Source organism: Bubalus kerabau, chromosome 2, assembly GCF_029407905.1.
Source record: "Bubalus kerabau isolate K-KA32 ecotype Philippines breed swamp buffalo chromosome 2, PCC_UOA_SB_1v2, whole genome shotgun sequence".
NCBI classification, from domain to species: domain Eukaryota; kingdom Metazoa; phylum Chordata; class Mammalia; order Artiodactyla; family Bovidae; genus Bubalus; species Bubalus kerabau.
Window position 1 is genome coordinate 172,964,339 of NC_073625.1, and position 20,229 is coordinate 172,984,567.

At 39.5% G+C, this 20,229-nt stretch overlaps 1 protein-coding gene and 1 non-coding gene across 8 annotated transcripts in view; one reads left to right on the forward strand and one right to left on the reverse strand.

Moving 5' to 3' along the window:
* The window catches only part of GK5 (glycerol kinase 5), a 77,986-nt gene that overhangs the window by 16,054 nt on the left and 41,703 nt on the right, over positions 1-20,229 (forward strand). For 6 of the 7 annotated variants that reach the window (XR_008710736.1, XM_055569460.1, XM_055569462.1 and 3 more), the window contains one exon: positions 20,060-20,153. Coding sequence is in view for 6 of the 7 variants with exons in the window: in XM_055569460.1 (XP_055425435.1) it covers positions 20,060-20,153 (94 nt within the window). In the remaining variant the exon portion in view is untranslated. Of the gene's footprint in view, positions 1-13,691; positions 13,763-20,059; positions 20,154-20,229 lie in introns of those variants that run through there. The other variant, XM_055569465.1, reaches the window with a different exon arrangement.
* On the reverse strand, positions 16,239-16,310 carry TRNAH-GUG (transfer RNA histidin (anticodon GUG)). Its single transcript has one exon. It is a non-coding gene; the product is annotated as a tRNA-His (tRNA).

A 20,229-nucleotide genomic window follows, 5' to 3' on the forward strand; every position in this document is an offset into this window, starting at 1 on the left:
ATCCATGGGATTTTCCAGGCAAGAGTACTGGAGTGGGGTGCCATTGCCTTCTCCTGGGATAGGTAACTGTTTCACATAACTTTATAGAAACAAAAAGTGAGAAGACAAATGAATATATACCAAACAAAAGAATAACTTCCCCACACACAAATATACCCCTAATGAAACAGAGATAGTAATTTACTTGATAAAGAGTTTAAAACAATAGTAATAAAAATGCTCACAAACTCAGGAAAAGAATAGAGGAACCCAGTGAGAACTTCAGCAAGGAACTAGAAAATATAAAAACCAATCAGAGCTGATGAATACAATAATTGAAATGAAAACTTCACTAGAAAGAATTGCCAGCAGATTAAGTAATACAGAAGATTGCATAAGGGACTTGGAAGACAAAATATTGGAAACCACCCAATCAGAACAACAAAAAGAAAAAACAATTTTTAAAGGAAACTTTAAGGGAACTGCTCAGATGGTAAAGCGTTTTGTCTGCAATGCAGGAGACCCAGGTTCGATCCCTGGGTTGGGAAGGTCCGCTGGAGAAGGAAATGGCAGCCCAATCCAGTATTCTTGCCTGGAAAATCCCATGGACGGCGGAGCCTGGTAGGCTACCGTCCGTGGGGTTACAAAGAGTCGGACATGACGGAGCAACTTCACTTTCAAGATAACATCAAGCATACTAACATTCAGGTTATAGGGCTCCTGGAAGGAGATAGAGATAAAAATATTTCATCACATATTTGATGAAATTATGGCTGAAAATTTCCCTAACTTGAAGGAAACAGATACCCAGATCTGGGAAGCACAGAGAGTCCCAAAACAGATGAACCCAAAGAGACCCACATGAAGACATATCATAATTGAAATGGCAAACATTAAGGAGAATTCTAAAGGCAGCAAAAGAAAGCAAAATCACATACAAAGGAACTCCCATAGGGCTACCTGCTGATTTTTCAGCAGAAACTTTGTAGGCCAAAATGAAGTGGCATGATATACTTAAAATGCTGAAAGGGAAAAACCTGCAACCTAAGATACTCCACCCAGCAATGTTATCATTCAGAATGGAAGGAAAGTCAGTTTCCCAGACAAGCAAAAACTTAAGTTAATCACCACTAAACTGGCCTTACAAGAAACATTAAAGGATATTTAAGTGAAAAAGAAAAGCCTATTACAAAAAATAAGAAAATATTTGAAGGGAAAAAAAATCTCACTGACATATGTAAATATACTGTAAAGGCAGTTGATGAGCCACTTAAATAAGCAGCAATGAAGGTTAAAAAACAAAATTGCAAAGTTAACTATTAATCAACTATAACTGCAATAAACAGTTAATGTGAAAATGTTAGTCACTCAGTAGTGTCCAACTCTTTGTGACCCCATGGACTGTACCCCACCAGGCTCCTCTGTCCATGGAATTCTCCAGGTAAGAATACTGGAGTGAGTAGCCATTCTCTTCTCCAGGGGATCTTCCTGACCCAGGGATCAAACCCAGTTCTTCTGCACTGCAGGCAGATTCTTTACCATCTGAGCCACGAGGGAACACTTAATGGATACTCATGAAAATATAAAATATAACACCAAAACATAAAATGTCGTGGGGTGGTTAGTTAAAAAAAAAGGAGAGCTTTTAGAATGTGTTTGAACTTAAATGACTATCATTCTAAAGAAAGTGAAAAGTGAAGTCACTCAGTCCTGTCCGACTCTTGGCGACCCCATGGACTCTAGCCTACCAGGTTCCTCCATCCATGGGATTTTCCAGGCAAGAGTACTGGAGTGGGTTGCCATTTCCTTCTCCAGGGGATCTTCCCAACCCAGGGATTGAACCCGGGTCTCCCACATTGTAAGCAGATGCTTTACCATCTGAGCCACCAGGGAAGTCATTCTAAAACAAGTAGATATATTTACAGATTGATATATATATATAAACCTTGTGGTAATTGCAGATCAAAGTTCTCCAATAGATACACAAAAGCAAAGGAACCCAAACATAATTTTTAAAAAGTATCAAACCAAAAGAGAAGAGATGAGAAAAAGAAGATAGTAAAGAACTACAAAACAACCAGAAGACATGTAACGAAATGGCAAAAGGTATGTGCCTATTAATTATCCCTTCTAATTTAAATAGACTACTCCAATCGAAAGACATAGGGTACCTGACTGGATGAAAAAAACAGATCCATGTATATGCAACCTAAATAAGATTTATTCAGTTCAGTTCAGTTCAGTTGCTCAGTCGTGTCCGACTCTTTGCGACCCCATGAATCGCAGCACGCAAGGCCTCCCTGAGTTCACTCAGACTCACGTCTATTGAGTCAGTGATGCCATCCAGCCATCTCATTCTCTGTCGTCCCCTTCTCCTCCTGCCCCCAATCCCTCCTAGCATCAGAGTCTTTTCCAATGAGTCAACTCTTCGCATGAGGTGGCCAAAGTACTGGAGTTTCAGCTTTAGCATCATTCCTTCCAAGGAAATCCCAGAGCTGATCTTCAGAATGGACTGGTTGGATCTCCTTGCAGTCCAAGATTTACTTCAGAGCTTAAGACACACTGAGAGTGAAGAGATTAGAAAAAGATGTTTCATGCAAGTGGAAATGGAAAGCTGGGGTAACAGTATTCATATCAGACAAAATAGACTTTAAAACAAAATATATACCAAGACATTATTTAGGGCATTAAATAATGATAAAGGGAGGATTCTCAATCTAAGAGGAGGATATTAGACTTGTTAATATATATACACCCAACACAGGAGCACCTAAATATATAAAGTAAATATTAATGGATATAAAGGGAGAAATTGACAGTAATAAAATAATAATAGAGAACTTGAATACCCCAGTTACATTTATGAATAGATCAGACAAAAAACCAATAAGGAAACAATGGGCTTAAATGACATATTAGGCCAGATGGACTTAATAAATATCTATAGAACATTCCATTCAAAAATAGCACAGTACCCGTTCTCAAGGGCATATGGAACATTCTCCAGGATAGATCACATGCTAGGCCACAAGAAAAATCTCAGTAAATTCAAGAAGATTGAAATTAAGTCCAGCCTCTTTTCTGACCACAACAATAAGAAACTAGAAATCAATTGCATGAGTAAAACTGGTAAAAATACAAACAAATGGAGACTGAAAACACACTACCCAAAAGCCATTGGGTCAATAAAGAAAGAAGAAATTAAAAAAATACCTTGGGATGAATGAAAAATGTAGAAATACAACCTTATAAAATCTACAGGACACAGCAAAAATGATTCTAACAGGGAAATCTATAGTGATAGAAGCCTCCTTCAAGAAACAAGAAAAATCAAATAAATAACCTAACTTTCCATCTAAAGCAACAAAAAAGAACAGAGCACAAAGTCAGTAGAAAGAAGAAAATAATAGAGTGGAAATAGAATAGAGACCAAAATAAAAAAAAGAAAAGATAAACCAAGAGCTGTAGTTTTTGAAAAGATAAACAAAATTGATGAACTTTAGCCAGACTTATAAATCAAAAGAGTGCTCAAATGTAAAGAAAATAAGAAATGAGAAAGAAATTACACCTAATATCACAGAAATACAATCATAAGAGAATACAGCAAACAGTAATATGCCAACAAACTGGATAACATAGAGTAAGTGAATAAATTCCTAGAAACACAGTTTTCCAAGACTACGTCAGGAATAAATAGAAAATCTGAATAGATTGTTTATTAGTATTGAATCAGCAAAGGACTCCCAACTAACAAAAGTCTGGGACTAGATGACTTCACAGGGCAATTCTACCAAAATTTTAAGAAGAGTTAATATCTGTAGCCTTCTCAAACAGTTTCAAAAAATTAAAGAGGAGAGAACACTTCTCACCTCATCCTGTGAGGCCAGCATTACCCTGATACCAAAATCAGATAAAGATACTATAAAAAAAACTACAGGCCAATATCTCTGGTACAATAGATGCAAGAATCCACAACAAAATATGAGCAAACCAAATCAGCAATATATAAAAAAAAAAATCATACATCATGATCAAGTAGTATTTATTCTAGGAATGCAAATGTGGTTTAATATCTGCAAATCAATTAACATGATTAACAAAATCAAGGATAAAAATCACATGATCATCTCAATAGATTCAGAATAAGCATTTGGCAAAACTCAATATGCATTCATGATAAAAGCTCTGAACAAAGTTGGTATAGAAGGAAGAAACATCACCATAATAAAGGCCATGGGACAAATCAACACCTGGCATCATACTCAGTGGTGAAAAGCTGAAAGCATTTCCTCTAAGATCAGGAACAGATGAGGATGCCCACTCTTGCCATTTCTATTTAATATAGTATTGGAAGTCTTAGCCACAGCAATCAGACAAGAAAAAGAAATAAAAGGCATTTAAATTGGAAGGAAAGAAGTTAAACTACCACTGTTTGCAGATGATATAATACTATATAAAGGAAAATCTTGGACTCCACCAAAAAAAAGAAAAAACCTGTTTGAACTAATAAATGAATTCAATAAAGTTTCAGAATACCACATTAATGTACAGAAATTTGTTGCATTTCTATAGACTAATAAGAAAATAATTCAATTTATAATCAAATCAAAAAGAATAAAATATCTAGGAATAAATTTAATGAAGGAAGTGAAAGACCTGTACTCTGAAACCTATAAGACATTGATGAGGGAAATTGAAGACAATAGAAATAAATGGAAAAATATCTCATGTTTGTGAGTTAGAAGAATTAATACTATTAAAATACCCATACTACCCAAAACAGTCTACAGATCTAATACAGTCCCTATCAAAATACCTATGACATTTTTCACAGAACTAAAACAAATAATCTTAAAATTTGTATGAAACCAAAAAAGACCCTGAATAGTAAAGCAGTCGTGAGCATAAAGAACAAAGTTGCAGGTCATGGTCTCTGACCTCAGACTATAACTACAAGGCTAAAGTAATCAAAGCAATGTGGTACCAGCACAAAAACAGACACGTAGAATAAAGAGCCCAGAAATAAACTCATGCACACATGGTCAGTTAATCTATAGTAAAGGAGGCAAAAATATATAATTTTTTTAAAAGAGACTCTTCAATAAGTGCTGTTGGGAAAGCTCGTCAGATACACATAAAAGAATCAAGTTAGAACATTTTCTCACCCCACTTACAAAAATTAACTCAAAATGAATTAAAGACCTAAATGAAAGGCCTAAAATCATAAAACTGAAAGAAAACATAGGCAGTTCACTCTTTGACACTGGTTAAGGCTTTGTTTCTTTGGTTCTGTTTCTTCAGGTGAGGGGGAAAAAAGGAAAAATAAACAAATGGGAGCTAATCAAACTCAAAAGCTTTTGCACAGAAGGAAACCATCATGAAACAAGGAACCCACCAAATGGGAGAAGATAGTTGCAAATGATAGTCTGGTAAGGGTTTAATATCCAAAATGTAAAAAGGACTCATACAACACAATATATTTTCTGGTGGTTCAGACGGTAAAGAATCCGCCTGCAATGTGGGAGACCTGGGTTTGATCCCTGGCTTGGGAAGATCCCCTGGAGAAGGTAATGGCTACCCACTCCAGTATATTCTTGCCTGGGGAATTCCATGGACTGTATAGTCCATGGGGTCGTAAAGAGTCTGACACGACTGAGCAGTTTTCATTTCACTTCATACACCACAATATGAAAAAAATAGCCAATCCAATTTAAAAATGGGCAGAAAATCTTAACAGACATTTTTCTAAAGAAGACATACAGATGGCAAACATATACATGAAAAGATGCTCAACATCACTTATCAGGGAAATGCAATTCCGAATCACAGGATGTCACTTCACATGTATTAGAATGACTGTTACCAAAAAGATAAAAAGTAACAACTGTTGGGAACCCTTGTGTACTGTTGGTGAGAATGTAAATTGGTGCAGCCACTATGGAAATCAGTATGGAAGTTCTTTAAAAATTAAGAACTAAAAAAAAAATTAAGAACTACCATATGACTCAGCAGCCTTCCCAGATAGTACAGTGGTAAAGAATCCGCCTGCCAAGCAGGAGATGTGGGTTCAATCCCTGGGTTGGGAATATCCCCTGGAGAAAGAAATGGCAACCACTTCCAATATATTCTTGCTTAGGATTTCCCATGGATGGATAAGCCTGGTGGGCTACAGTCCATGGGGTCACAAAGAGTGGGACACAACTTAGCGATGGAACAACAAGAAGCAGTCCCACTCCTGGGTATTTATCTAATGAAAATATTGATTTGAAAAGATAGTCACCTCAGTGCTTATGGCAGCATTATTTACAGTGGCCAAGACATGGAAGCACCCTACATGTCCGTTAACAGATGTAAGGATAAATAAGTTATAATATATCAATCAACTTTGAATATTTATTGGAAGGACTAATTCCAAAGCTGAAGCGCCAGTCCTTTGGCCACCTGATGTGAAATGCTGACTCATTGGAAAAGACTCTGATGCTGAGAAAGATTGAAGGCAAAAGGAGAAGGGGGCGGCAGAGGGTGAGATGGCTAGATAATACTGACTCAATAAACATGAATTTGAGCAAACTCCAGGAGAGAGTGGAGGACAGAGGAGCCTGGCATGCTGCACTCCATGGGGTCGCAAAGAGGTGGACACAGCTTAGTGACTGAACAACAGCAAATATACATAGAGAACTGTTCACGTAAAATTATACAATATTATCTATTCTGCTTGGTGAAATAAGTTAGAGAAAGACAAGTCCTGCGTTTTCACTTACTATGCAGAACAAATGAATCAAATATGCAAACAAATGAACCAATGTAACTAGACAGAAACAGGCTCACCAATACAGAGAATAAACTAGTGGTTACCAGAGGGGAAAGGTGTGAGGGTTCAGCCAAAAATAGGTGAAGGAGATTAAGAGTTACAAAATACCAGTTAAAAAATACCAAGTTACAAGGATGTTATGTGCAGCACAGGGTATAGAGACCATATTTGATAATATCTTTCTATGGATTTTATTCTATAAAAACATTGAATTAATGTGTTATCTACCTGAAACTAATATAATATTGCAAGTCACATATACTTCAGGAAAAAATTGTTTAATTAAAAAAATTTTCCAGTATTACTGCTTTTGATCTTTGGGAGGACATGACAGAAATTGTAGAGAATATGAGAAGGAATGAGCTAGGTGGCGATGAGGGTGAGTGGAAGGAAACACTATAAAGAGTTCGATTTGGCATGTGAATTTCCCCCAGACAGGTGGTGCATTTCCTCCGGATAGATACTCTTTCTTTCAGAGCATAATCTGTATTACAGGTTGATGCCTGCATCTGCAGTTGCCCCATACCCTCATCCTCACCCCGACTTTCCACCTAGTGTCTTGGACACAAGTTAGTACATGAGTCAGGTGAAGGAGTAAGTGAATTCAAGTCTTCTGTGGGGATCAGTGTTTCTAACCAGTGGCACTGTTGCCATTTTAGGCCAGATAGTTTGTTCTTGGGGGACATCCTGGGCATCGTAGGGTGTTTAGCAGCCTCCCTGGCCTCTACCCATTAGATACCATTAGCACCCCGCTTCCTAAGTTTCCCAACTAAAAATGTTTCCACATGTTACCACATGTGCTTGGGAGACAGAGAACTCCCAGTTGAGAACCACTGATGTAGATGAAGTGTGAAGAATTACGAGTGTTCTCTGGTAGAGATTATATAGATAGAAGAGATGAAGGCTGAGGATTTGTACAATGAGTTTCTCCCCCTTCCCAACCCCCCAACTGATTTTTTAATTTATTTATGGACACACTGAATGGCATGCAGGATATTAGTTCTAGGACCAGGGATCAAACCCAGGCCCCCTGCAGTGGAAATGTGGAGTCTTAACCCCTGGAACACCAGGGAAGTCCCACCGACCCCCCAGTTTAAAGGGAATCAGAATGTCAGTGCTGGCAATTCAGAACCTAGGCAAACTGGCGAAGTAGATGGTGTGGAAGTGGCGGCAGGAGAGTGTTCCTAGGGATAGCTAATTGCAAGCGTCACGTTTAGTTGGATTTGGAAATTGGGTTATTGGCCACAGAGATTGCTTTCATCAGAACCTGCAAAGCAAGGTCATTTGTGGCAGCAAGTTTACCCTAGTTGGAGGCAAAGATTTTATGCAGCAGTGGAACCATACTGCCTCACTTTTAGGAGAAATAGAGTCAGATTCCAAGACAGTTCATTTCCCTTACTGGGGCTGCTGTTGTACTGTTTTCCTAAAGCAGTTAACTGTGGATTTTCTTCTTTGCTGTCTTTTTGTGAGATATCTGTATTCTTTTATGAGTTTTGAAAACTTCGTGGGAACTGAAACACTGGATATTTTCCTGCAAAACCCAGACACATAAGGCTTCCTGCATTTTTGGTTTTGTTTTTGAAATATCATAATATATTTATTTCCATGAAATTCAATCCTCATCTTTCATCTTACAAAATATTTTTTAATATAAATTTATTTATTTTAATTGGAGGCTAATTACTTGACAATATTGTATTGGTTTTGCCGTATATCAACATGAATCCACCACGGGTGTGCACGTGTTCCCCATCCTGAACCCCCCTCCCTCCTTCCTCCCCGTACCATCCCTCTGGGTCATCCCAGTGCACCAGTCCCAAGCAACCAGTATCATGCATCGAACCTGGACTGGCGATTCGTTTCATATATGATATTATACATGTTTCAATGCCATTCTCCCAAATCATCCCACCCTCTCCCTCTGCCACATCCTGCATCTTTTATAATTCCTTAAAATAATGGAGTTTTATTCTGTTCCCTGGTTCCCATGAGCCATGGTGACGTATAATGCTGGCAGGTTCTACAGGTCCCCAACAAACAGCTGAGACACAGCATAGGAACAGGCCCAGCCCTGAGCCAACATGAAGCACGTCTTCATTTTTGAGAGAAAAAGAGAGGCAGGTTTGACCCTGTGGAACCACCTGTTCATTCCACTCACAGCCAGCACCTCGTCCTCGTCACAGCTCACTGTTTTTCCCTCCTGTGTCCATAGTACATTCTGTTGTTGTGGCCATAGAAACATTGTTTTCCTTAGAATTGATGTTAGGAAGTCTAAAACTTTGAACGTTCTTTTTATTTTTTCCTCCTCATTTTCCCCCCTTCAGATGCCAGGAAACTCATTTGTTACCTTTTTTTTTTTCCCTCAGTCCTTGTTTTCTTCATATGCTTCAGGTTACACATTTTTTCATATATTTGATCAGTGTTTGTGGTTAGCCTGTTTTCTAAAACAACTGTAACTATCTCTTCCATTTTGATTGTTCTAAAAAAAAAATCCTGAGTTGTTTTCTTTCTTCTGTCACTGTGTCTCTCAGGGAAGCTTCTACCAACTAACCTCGGACCAGGGAGTGTGCCAATTAGTAGTATAAACCATGAGTCGTTGCGTCGCAGTTCACTCAGTAACTGGCTCATTGAAAGTAAAGCATTGGGCTGACTACTGAATTGAATATAAAGACAAATCAGAACAGCAGCACTCTAGGAATTTATACTCTGGTGATGCAAGTATTGAAATTGCTCTATGTTCCTCCAGCACCACATACATCTTTTATTGTGGCACTTGCTACTTATGTTAATGGTTCTCACTAATTATTTATGATACAAAATGTATTTAGAGCCACAGAATAGTATACTGTGTTAGAGAGGGCTCCAGCAATTCGTTTACAATATTGCCTTTTCTGCTTTCCCTCCATTTCTCCACAGATAGAGTGAAGGCAAACCTAAGTCACTGCTAAGTGAATGTTGAAACATGAGTTATTACTCCATGTGCTACAACTGCATCAGCCTGCTGATGTTTCTTGAACACTTTCCTAGCTGCAGGCTTTGCACCTGCTCCTCCCCCTGCCTGCAGCTATCTTACCCAAGACATTACCTTTCTTTTCACTTGGACCTCACCTCAAAGAGCATTTCTAAGGAACCTTCCCTGACTGTTTTATTAGATTGGTGCAAATGTAATTATGGTTTCGGACTGTGAATTTTAAATCATTATAATTAGGCTCAAACACATTGATCAAAATAGGAATCATTGTAGTCAACACTTATTTGCCAATGAGAAGTAAGTTTGTTAATTCCTACAGCATAAAAAGTTGTGCTTCAGGATTTGACGAACTCTTGGAAAGCATTTTCTGCATCCTGCTGGTCATGGGAATGTTTTTTCTGCAAAAAGTTATCGAGGTGCTTGAAGAAGTGGTAGTCGGTTGGCAAGAGATCAGGTGAATATGAAGGATGAATATTCAGATGACTATGAAGCCCAGTTTGTTCAACTTTTGAAGTGTTGGTTGTCCAGTGTGCCATCGGTCCTTCCTGTTGACCAGTCCTGTCTGCAGGCGTTGTAGTTTTTGGTGCATCTCATTGATTTGTTGAACATACTTGGCAGATGTAAAGGTTTCTCCAGGATGTGGAAAGCTGTGGTGGTTCATACGGGCAGAAGACCATCAAACAGTGACCGTGACCTTTGTTTGGTGCAAGTTTGATTTGGCTATGGGAAGTTCTTTGGGGCTTCTTGGTCCAGCCACTGAGCTAGTCATAGCCAGTTGACATATACAATCCCCTTTGCATCACACGTCACAGTCCGATAGAGAAATAGTTCGTTGTTGTTGCATAGAATAAGAAAAGATGACACTTCAAAAGGACGATTTTTTTTTTTTCAGTCAGCTCACAAGGCACCCACTTACTGAGCTTTTTCACCTTTTAAATTTGTTTCAAATGCTGAACAACCTTAGACAGGTCGACATTGAGTTCTTTGGCAGCTTCTCATGTAGTTGTACAAGGCTCAGCTTTGAAGATTGCTCTCAATTGGTCTGTTGTCAACTTCCAATGGCCAGCCTCTATGCCCTGCGTCTTCAGGGCTCTCGTCTCCTTTGCAAAACTTCCTGAACCCCCACTGCATGGTACAGTCTAGCAGTTTCTGGGCCAAGTGCGTTGTTGATGTTGTGAGTTGACCCATTTTGAACTCAAGAAAATCTCTAGAATTTCCTTTTTGTCTAACAGCGTTTCACTAGTCTAAAATAAATATAAAATAAACAGAAAGTGATAAGTCATTAGCAAAAAAAAATGTGAGAAATGCACATAAAAATGATATATAACATAACCACATTTATGTAGAATGTATTCCAATATCAAATGGCAAAAACCGCAGTTAACTTTTGTACCAACCTAATGCCTCCCTATAACTTGACCATTATATTTTCTTCATATTGTTCATCACTAAAAATTTTCATATCTAAAATCACTTCATATCTAAAAACTTTATTTACTTATTAACATTTTTTAAAAATTATATTTCTCTCATAAAAGAGGTTCCATGAGTGTTGGGACTTTTGTCTGTCGTGTCCTGCCTGGGTCCCTCACACCTAGAACAGTACCTGGCATATGTAGTCTCTCAGGGCTTTGACTAAGATGAACCTGGAAAGGAAGGCAGGGCTCTGGACCAGAGAAGGCCATTGGCTGTGGTAAAGAGTTTGCCCCTTATAAGCAGTGGGAAACTATCAAAAGCTGTTAGGCCGGAGAGTAATGTTATCAATTTTATATTTTGAAAGAATATTCTTTTTCTAGCTTTTTTTTTTTTTTTTTTTACTTTTTGGCCATACTATGCAACTTATAGGTTCCTAGTTCCCTGTCCAGGGATCAAATCCATGCCCTTGGCAGTGAAAATGCAGAGTTGTAACCATTGGACCAGGGAATTTCCTAGAAAGAATACATTTTTTCTTTTAATTGCAGGATAATTGCTTAACAATGTTGTGTTGGTTTCTGCCATATAAAAATGAGAATCAACCATAGTGTGTGTGTGTGTGTATCCCCTGTGTCTTAAATGTTCCCCCCACCCCTCTTGGTTGTCACAGAGCACCAGGTTGAGCTCCTTGTGTTATATAGCAACTTCCCAGTAACTATCTGTTTTACACATGATAATGTATATATTTCAATGCCACTCTCAAGTAGCAAGAACAGTGGATATGAGGTCAGTAAGGGTGAGACTAAGAAGTCTCTTTGAAGGCTATTGCTTATTCAGGTCTTTGATCTCATATCAAAAAGTCACCTCATCCCCAATTACTCTGTTCCTTTACCATGCCAGTGTTTTCAAAGCATATTCATTGTATGAAGTTATGTGTTTTATTTATTAACTCATTTGTTTTTCAACCCCAACTAGAATGTAAGCTCCAGAGATTTAAGGGATCTCTTTGAGGACCTCGGAGAAGGCAATGGCACCCTACTCCGGTGCTCTTGCCTGGAAAATCCCATGGATAGAGGAGCCTGGTGGGCTGCAGTCCATGGGGTCACGAAGAGTCGGACACAACTGAGCGACTTAACTAACTTTGAGGAGTTAGGATGAACCTTCCCTACCCAAGTGTTTGGCTGTAGCAGCGGAAAGATACTGTTAGCTCAGGAGTGACACACCAGAGGGAGAGGAGCAGCAGGTCTGGTTAGACGTGTTGCGTTTGAGATGGCGTGAGCAATCTTTGTTTTGTTTTGTTTTAGCTGCACTGATAGACGTGCAGAACTTCCCCAACCAGGGATTGAACCTGTGCCCCCTGCATTGGAAGCATGGAGTCCTAACCACTGAACCACCAGGGAAGCCCAGTCTTGGGAGATAGGAGGAAGGCAGTTATTTATTTGTTAGGGGATAGAACTTAAGTGAGAGACTGGCCCTAGAGATGAGGATTGGGAGAGTCCATGAGTGTGGGTCAGGTTTCTGAGAGAGCAGCTAGTTAAAAAGAGAAGGAGACTACAGATGCAGCCCTCAGCAAACACCAGCATGTACCTGGCAGTCAACAGAAGAAAAATCTGCAGAGAAGACTCAAGAGACGTGCTTAGAAAGACAAGAGGAGAAACAGTGCAGTGGTACCATGGAGACAGGAAAGTGACTGTTCTAGGAAGGAGGAAGTGATCATCTGAAGCCAGTATTGCAGAAAGGTCAAGTCAGATGATGGAAAAGGATCCTGTAAAGCTGGGAATTAGAAATACATTAGGGGGAATTTCCTGGCAGTCCAGTGGTTAGGGCTCTGCACTTTCACTGCCAAGGGTGTGTGTTTAATCCCTGGTTCAGGAACTAAGATCCCACAAGCCACGCTGCCAAAGAAATAGAAAGGAATATATTGGTGGCCATGGTGAATATAATTTTCATGAATGATTGGGAATCTAAACTGCATTCAAATTGTATGTAGTTGAGATAGTGAGAGGATGAGGAAACACCAAGAGGGCTTAGCTGGGTGGGGAGGCATCCTGCATCAGGAATTTTGGTTTTGGTCAAAGATAGGGAGATTTAAGCGTATTTAGAGAAAAGACAGCTGAAGGAATGTGTGTGAAATGAAGTAGTAGAAGAGAGGAAAGCATGGATACCGAGAGTCCAAATGGAGGTGCCAGCCTTAGTCTTGGAGAAAGAAAGCTTCTCCTCTGGACCAAGAGAGAGACCCACAATGGCTGAAGGTGTAGCTGGTGGAGGAGTAGGGAGTAGAGGAAGGTCCTTCCCTGTGTCCTGACTTCCTTTGAGAAACAAGAAGCCAGTGGTGGCCTAGGGCTTGAGAAATCTGGTGAATATTTAGATGGGCCCTTGAGGGGGAATGGAGAGGAAACTGATTAGGGATACGAGAAAGACTTGCATCAGTTTTAGTGACTCTGAGGGAGGAGATTAGCTTATATCTCATAAGTAGGGTCTGGTACCAATTAACAAGGCTATATGACTTTTTTCCAGCTTCTCTCAGCGGTTCTGACATTGAAAGTGAACCCAGAAGAAAGAGTGATCCCAGGTTAGGTATTGAAAATGTAGGTAGGTAACTTGAAAGTCCAGGGGTAGAGAGTGACATCACCACAATAGTGGAGTGGGAAGCTGTAGAGATTGGTCCCTCCACCACAGCAACTGCTGATTGGGAAAGATTGGAACAAGCTCTTTCAGAACTCTGGAACCTGACCTGTCCTGATATTAACTTGCAGATTGCTGGATGAAGGTAGAGACCCCTGTCCTTGGGGAAGAGACGGCATGTGCCACCAGCTCCATTCTTCAGCCCTACTGCATATGTGGGGAAGGCAGCCCACCTCCCAGGACGGAGGGCAGGTGCCAGGGCAGGTCATGGGAATCTTGTCCCACAAAGATTTGGGGTTCCTAGTGGCTCTAGTGGTAAAGAACCTGCCTGCCAGTGCAGGAGACATAAGAGACACAGGTTCGATCCCTGGGTCAGGAAGATCCCCTGGATGAGGGTTTGGCAACCCTCTCCAGTATTCTTGCCTGGAAAAATCCCATGGACAGAGGAGCCTGGTGGGCTACAGTCCATAGGGTCACAAAGAGTCAGACATGACTGAAGAGACTTATCATGCACACATGCAGAACCTATTGAATAGAGTGAAGTAAGTCAGAAAGAGAAAAACAAATATCATATATTTTTATAATTAAAAATTAAATTAATTGAAAACTAATGCCTACATATGGAATCTAGAAAAATGGTACTGATGAACCTATTTGCAGGGCAGGAATAGAGACGCAGATGTAGAGAACAGATGTGTGGACACAGTGGGGGAAGAAGGTGGGACAAATTGAGAGAGTAGCGTTGGTGCATATGTATACTGCCACGTGTGAACTAGCTAGTGGGAAGCTGCTGTATAGCACAGGGAGCTCAGATCAGGGCTTTGTGACAACCTAGAGGGGTGGGATGGGGGCTAGATGGGAGGGAGGCTCAAGGGAGAGGAGATACATGTATACTTACGGCTCATTCACATTGTTGTACAGCAGAAACCAACAACGTTGTAAACCAATTATCCTCCAATTAAAACCAAACTTAAAACAATTGGGCCTATATACTCTGGTGGATTTTGCAACGCCCTGCAGAACTGGCACAGATGCTTACCTAGGCTCTGGCCCTCAGCTACAGTGGCTTCCTTTGGCACATCGCTTGGAAGATTTAAAGGGCCAGTACCTTTTTTGGGATTTGGGGGCCGCACATTTTAGAAAATGTGTGTCAGATCACTAGCTGATCACATAGGAAAGATAACAGAAGCTTCGGAAACATCAGTGACCACACATCACAAGGAATACACAGGTTGCAAAACCAGTTTGGAAAAGTCACAAACTGATAGCTGCAGCTCTCAGTTAAGAAAGAATTGGCAATAACCGAGGAGTGGGAAAAACAGATTTCTAGAGCTACCATGTTTATTTTCAAAAGAATGAAATTTTAAAGTATCTCACTGAGGGACCTCCCTGGTGGTCCAGTAGTTAAGAATCTGCCTGCCAATGCAGGGGATATGGATTCTATCTCTGGTTGGGGAATTAAGATCCCACATGCCTCAGAGCAACTAAGCCCGAGTGCTGCAACTACTGAGCCCACGTGCAGCAAGGAAAGATCTGTATGATGCAGTGAAGACCCCACATGCCGCAACTAAGACCAACACAGCCAAATACATACATACATAAATAAATAAACTTATAAAAAGAGAAGAATCTCACTGACGTGAGTTAAAAACTAGTTGTAAGGAATGTTGGATAGATTTATCTTTTACAAACTGAAATTATGTATGAAGGTATAAAATTACACATTACAAATAGTATAAAACCATACAGTTCAGAATTCAGGCCTTTTCTTAAACCCACTTTCAACTCCCTTAATTGATCTGCCTTTCCTGTAAACAGCCCCTCTGTATTCAGCCTCACAAGTTATTAAAGCAAGATGTGTTTTTGTGTATTAAACTAACAAGAAAATCAGTGTGGGTGAGATTATGGCAAATTTGTTTCAGTCATGCATTGCTGCCATATTCTATACTATATTCATGCTTGCTTCATATCAAATTGACACCTCCAAATACTTATCAAGGAAAACTGATGTTCTGCACTCCTGCATGCAGCACCTGGTAGGGACACCCTAACTGAGAAGGCATTTGACTGTGTGGCATCAGAAGTTATTAGAACAGTCACTATGCGGTACTGATTACCAGATCAAATATAGCAAGTTTCGCCACATTTAAGGAGCTGGAAAATTGTCTTACTCTTTGATTCAGTAATCTCACACATAAAAGTGGGGGAGATTTGGGGGAATAGCCCAATAAAAGCAACAGTAGTGCCTTGGCAGTCACTTTTGGAAATAGGGTCATTGAAAATGTAGTTATTTAATTAGGATGAGGTGTTAATGCAGTAGGGTGAAGTGTAGTCACTCAGCCATGTCCCCGTGGACTGTAGGCCACCAGGCTCCTCTGTCCATGGGATTCTCCAGGCAAGAATACTGGATTGGGTTGCCATTTCCTTCTCCAGGGGATCTTCCCAACCCAGGGATTGAACCTGGGTCTTCCGCATCACAGGCAGATGCTTTACCCTCTGAGCCACCAGGGAAGAACTCTTCATCAAATGTGACTGATTTCCTCATGAGAAGCAGACACAGGGACACCACCATGTGAAGAAGAAGAATAGGAGAGATGTGGCTATGAGCCAGGGGACGCCAGAGATTGCTGCAAACCCCCGAATCCCTGGGTTGGGAAGGTCCCCTGGAGAAGGGAATGGCTACCCACTCCAGTGTTCTGGCCTGGAAAATTCCATGGACAGAGGATCCTGGTGGGCTACAGTCCATGGTGTCGGAAAGAGTCAACCATGACTGAGTGACTAATCCACACTACCAGAAACTAGGCATAGATGAGGGCAGACTCCCTTATGGGTTCCAGAGGGAGCATGGCCCTACCAACACAATAATTTTGGACTTCTAGCCTCCAGAACTGGGAGATAATAAAGAGCTATTCTTTTAGCCTCCCAGTTTGTGATACTTTGTTATGGCAATCCATAGAAACTAGGGAGCCATGACCAGACAATGAGGAAAGAAGAGTCTTTTCAACAAAGGATACTGAGAAAACTGGACATCCACATGCAAAAGAATGAAGTGAGACCCTTACCATATACCAAATATAAAAATTAAGTCAAGGGACTTCCCTGGTGGTCCTGTGGTTGGGACTTTGCACTCCCACTCTGGGGGGCACAAATTCAGTCTCTGGTTGGGAACTAGAATCCCGCATACCATGCAGCCAAAAAATTTTAAAAAATAAAAATTCATTAAAGAAAAGGTAACTAAAAATGGATCAATGAATAAATTTAAAATGCAAATCTATAAAGCTCTTATAAGAAAATGTAGAGGGAATCTTCATCACTGTGGATTTATTATGATTTCTTAAATGACATCAAAAGCACAGCTAACAAATGAAAAAAATAGATAAGTTGAACTTTAAAAACATTTTTAAAGTTGAAAATTAAAAACTTTTGTGCATCAAAGAATGCTATTAAAATGTGTTTGTCTGTTTATGATGAGTAATTTAAAAAAATTTTTCTTAACTATTAGAATTCTCCAAAATAGAAACAGAATTACCCTAATTTAATCCAAAATAATAAGAAATAAGTTGTCTTGAAATTATTTTGGCATAATGTATAATTTTCAATTTAAAAATGCGTCTGAAAAAATTTATAGCCATTGATATCTTAAATTTGATTTCTGAAAACTGACTGAAACATGTAATATGAAAGGTGTGTGTCTTGCTGTGTTTGGCTTCTAATTTCATTTAAGACTGAGGACTAAAACAAATGGAGAATCACTTTTCTGATTGGTATTAGTAATAATGGTGACCATTTGGATCATTCAAGGAAAAAGAAGTACTCTGTTCATGATGTAGGTGAATGCTGTGATCCCATTAATGTGAAAACCAGAAAGAAAAAAAAAGTTTTCACACTTTGAGTGAAAACTCACAAAATGGTAGAAAATATTGCAAATTGTACATTTGATAAAGGATTAATATCCAGAATATATAAATAACTCCTGTAGCTCAACCATACCACCAAAACCTAGACCCAGTTATGAATTTATGAATGGTCAAAGGCTTGAATAATATTCAAATGGTCAATAAGAACATGAAAAATTCTTGTTGGGGAAATGCAAATCAAAACCACAATGAGGTACCACTTCACACCCCCCAGGATGGCTATAAGTTTTTAAATGTAAAATAACAAGTGTTGGTAAGGATATGGAAAAATTGGAACTCTTATATACTGGTTGTTGAAATGTCAAATGGTGCAGCCATTGTGGAAAGCTGTCTGGCAGTTCCTCAGAAACTAAACATAGAATTATCATATGACCCAGCAATTCTAATCCTTGATATGTACACAAGGAATTGCAAACAGGGACTCAGACAGATACTTTACAGCAGTGTTTATAGCAGCATTATTCACAGTAGCAAGAAGGAGGAAACAGCCCAAGTGTTTGGAGATAGTGGCTCTGTTAACACAACATTAATGCCACACTGTATTGTGCACTTAAAAATGGTAAAATGGTAAACTTTATGTTATGTATATTTTACCACAATTAAACAAAGAATTGATTGAGAGCATGTAAAGGCAAGTTGTTAAAGTGATTTGTTGTTCAGCCGCTAAGTCGTGTCCAACTCTTTGTGACTCTATGGACTGTAGCCACCAGGCTCCTCTGTCCATGGAATTTTCCAGGCAAGAATATTGGAGTCGGTTGCCATTTGCTCCGCTAGGGATCTTCCCGACCCAGGGATCGAACTGCGTCTCCTGTGTCTCCTGCATTGGCAGGTGGATTCTTTACCACTGAGCCACCTGGGAAGCCGCCATTAAAGTGGAAGAACATGCAAATAAGCCCAGTAGGAAAGTAAACTTAGGTAGGGGTCTCAGGAAGAAAAGGGAATGTTTGAGGGATTAAAGGAAGGGAAGGTATTTAGGGAGTAAGACTGAGAGAACTGAAATAATATTGGGTTGGCCAAAAAGTTCATTCAGGTTTTTCCATAAGATGGTACAGAAAAACCCAAACAAACATTTTGGCCAATCCAGTAGCAAGACATGCCTACTGATATATTACAAAGTTAAGTTTTGGGGGTTTTTTTTTGGTTAATTTGCATAATTTATTTATTTTTTAACAAGTTAGAATTGCAATATATGTAAAGTTTTTAATCCTGATTTTTTTCCTTTAATATTATACTGTGAGAATTTTCCTCTCATTAAGCTATTTTGTGTTTTCAGTTGAAGTATACTTGATTTACAATGTTTCAGGCTTATAACAAAGTGATAGAATACCAGTGGTAGAATGTTTCCAGATGGTAAAGTTGAGGATGTGACCCTGGGAGAGGACTGCTAAAGAAGCATTGAAAATGACAGGCTTGGGAATTGAACGTGGTCTGGTGGCCCAGATGGTAAAGAGTTTGCCTGCAATGCGGGAGACCTGGGTTCAATCCCTGGGTCAGGAAGATACCTTGGAGAAGCAAATTGCAACCCACTCCAGTATTCTTGCCTGGAGAATTCCATGGACAGAGGAGCCTGGTGGGCTACAGTCCATGGGGTCGCAAAGAGTTGGACATGACTGAGGGACTAACATTTTCACTTTTCACTTTCACAGTCACACAGGGGTAATGTTTCCTCCTGGAGGAAAGACAGCAGGCCAGCCAGGGCTGGATGCTGGAGCTGAGTGGATGACAGTGATTGATTTGCAGGAGCCTCAGAGGAAAAAGTATTTATTTCTACTATATTTCTTAGGGCTATACTTTCATTGTAGTGTTGACCCAGTTTGTTGAATTTATTTATTTATTTATTTGAACAAATTTTGGGAAGCTGGGTATGTTGCCAGTGGCTAACCAGTCCTAAAGTTGAGAAGTATAAAATAGGATAAGGCTACATTTCAGCACTCCTGTAGGTACAGTTTTTATCTGATTGTGTATTATCAAGATAAGTACAATGAAAGGAAAAAGCATCGGCTTCTTTATCTTGCTTTTAAAGTTGTATCAGCATCTTTAAAGATGTTTCATCAGTTTTGCTTTGTTCTTGGAAGTGCCCACATTGTCATGCTTCAAAAAGGATAACTTTTTGGATAGAATCTGATTGAAAAATTTATGCTATATGTCACATAATTGTTACAAAGTGTGTTCCATTTGTCAAATCAAAAAGAAGAGACATTTACAGAGCCCCACCTAATTAAATCATATGTTGAAATTACAGTTTGACCTCTAAATTTGTTTTCTCTTGTGGCAGCAGGTCTTTTATATAATGTAGTCACTGATTTATAATGAGTCTCAAACTACTGTTTCCATCTTTCTTAGGAAAACGGGAAAGCATTTCCACAACTTCATTAGTTGGCAAGACCTACGAGCTACTGAACTTGTAAAATCTTGGAATAGTTCTCTTTTAATGAAGGTAATCTTTTTCTTATGTTCTGTGATTTGGATGTTACTGTTTTTCCTGTATATATTCTTCAGCTGTATGCTGAATT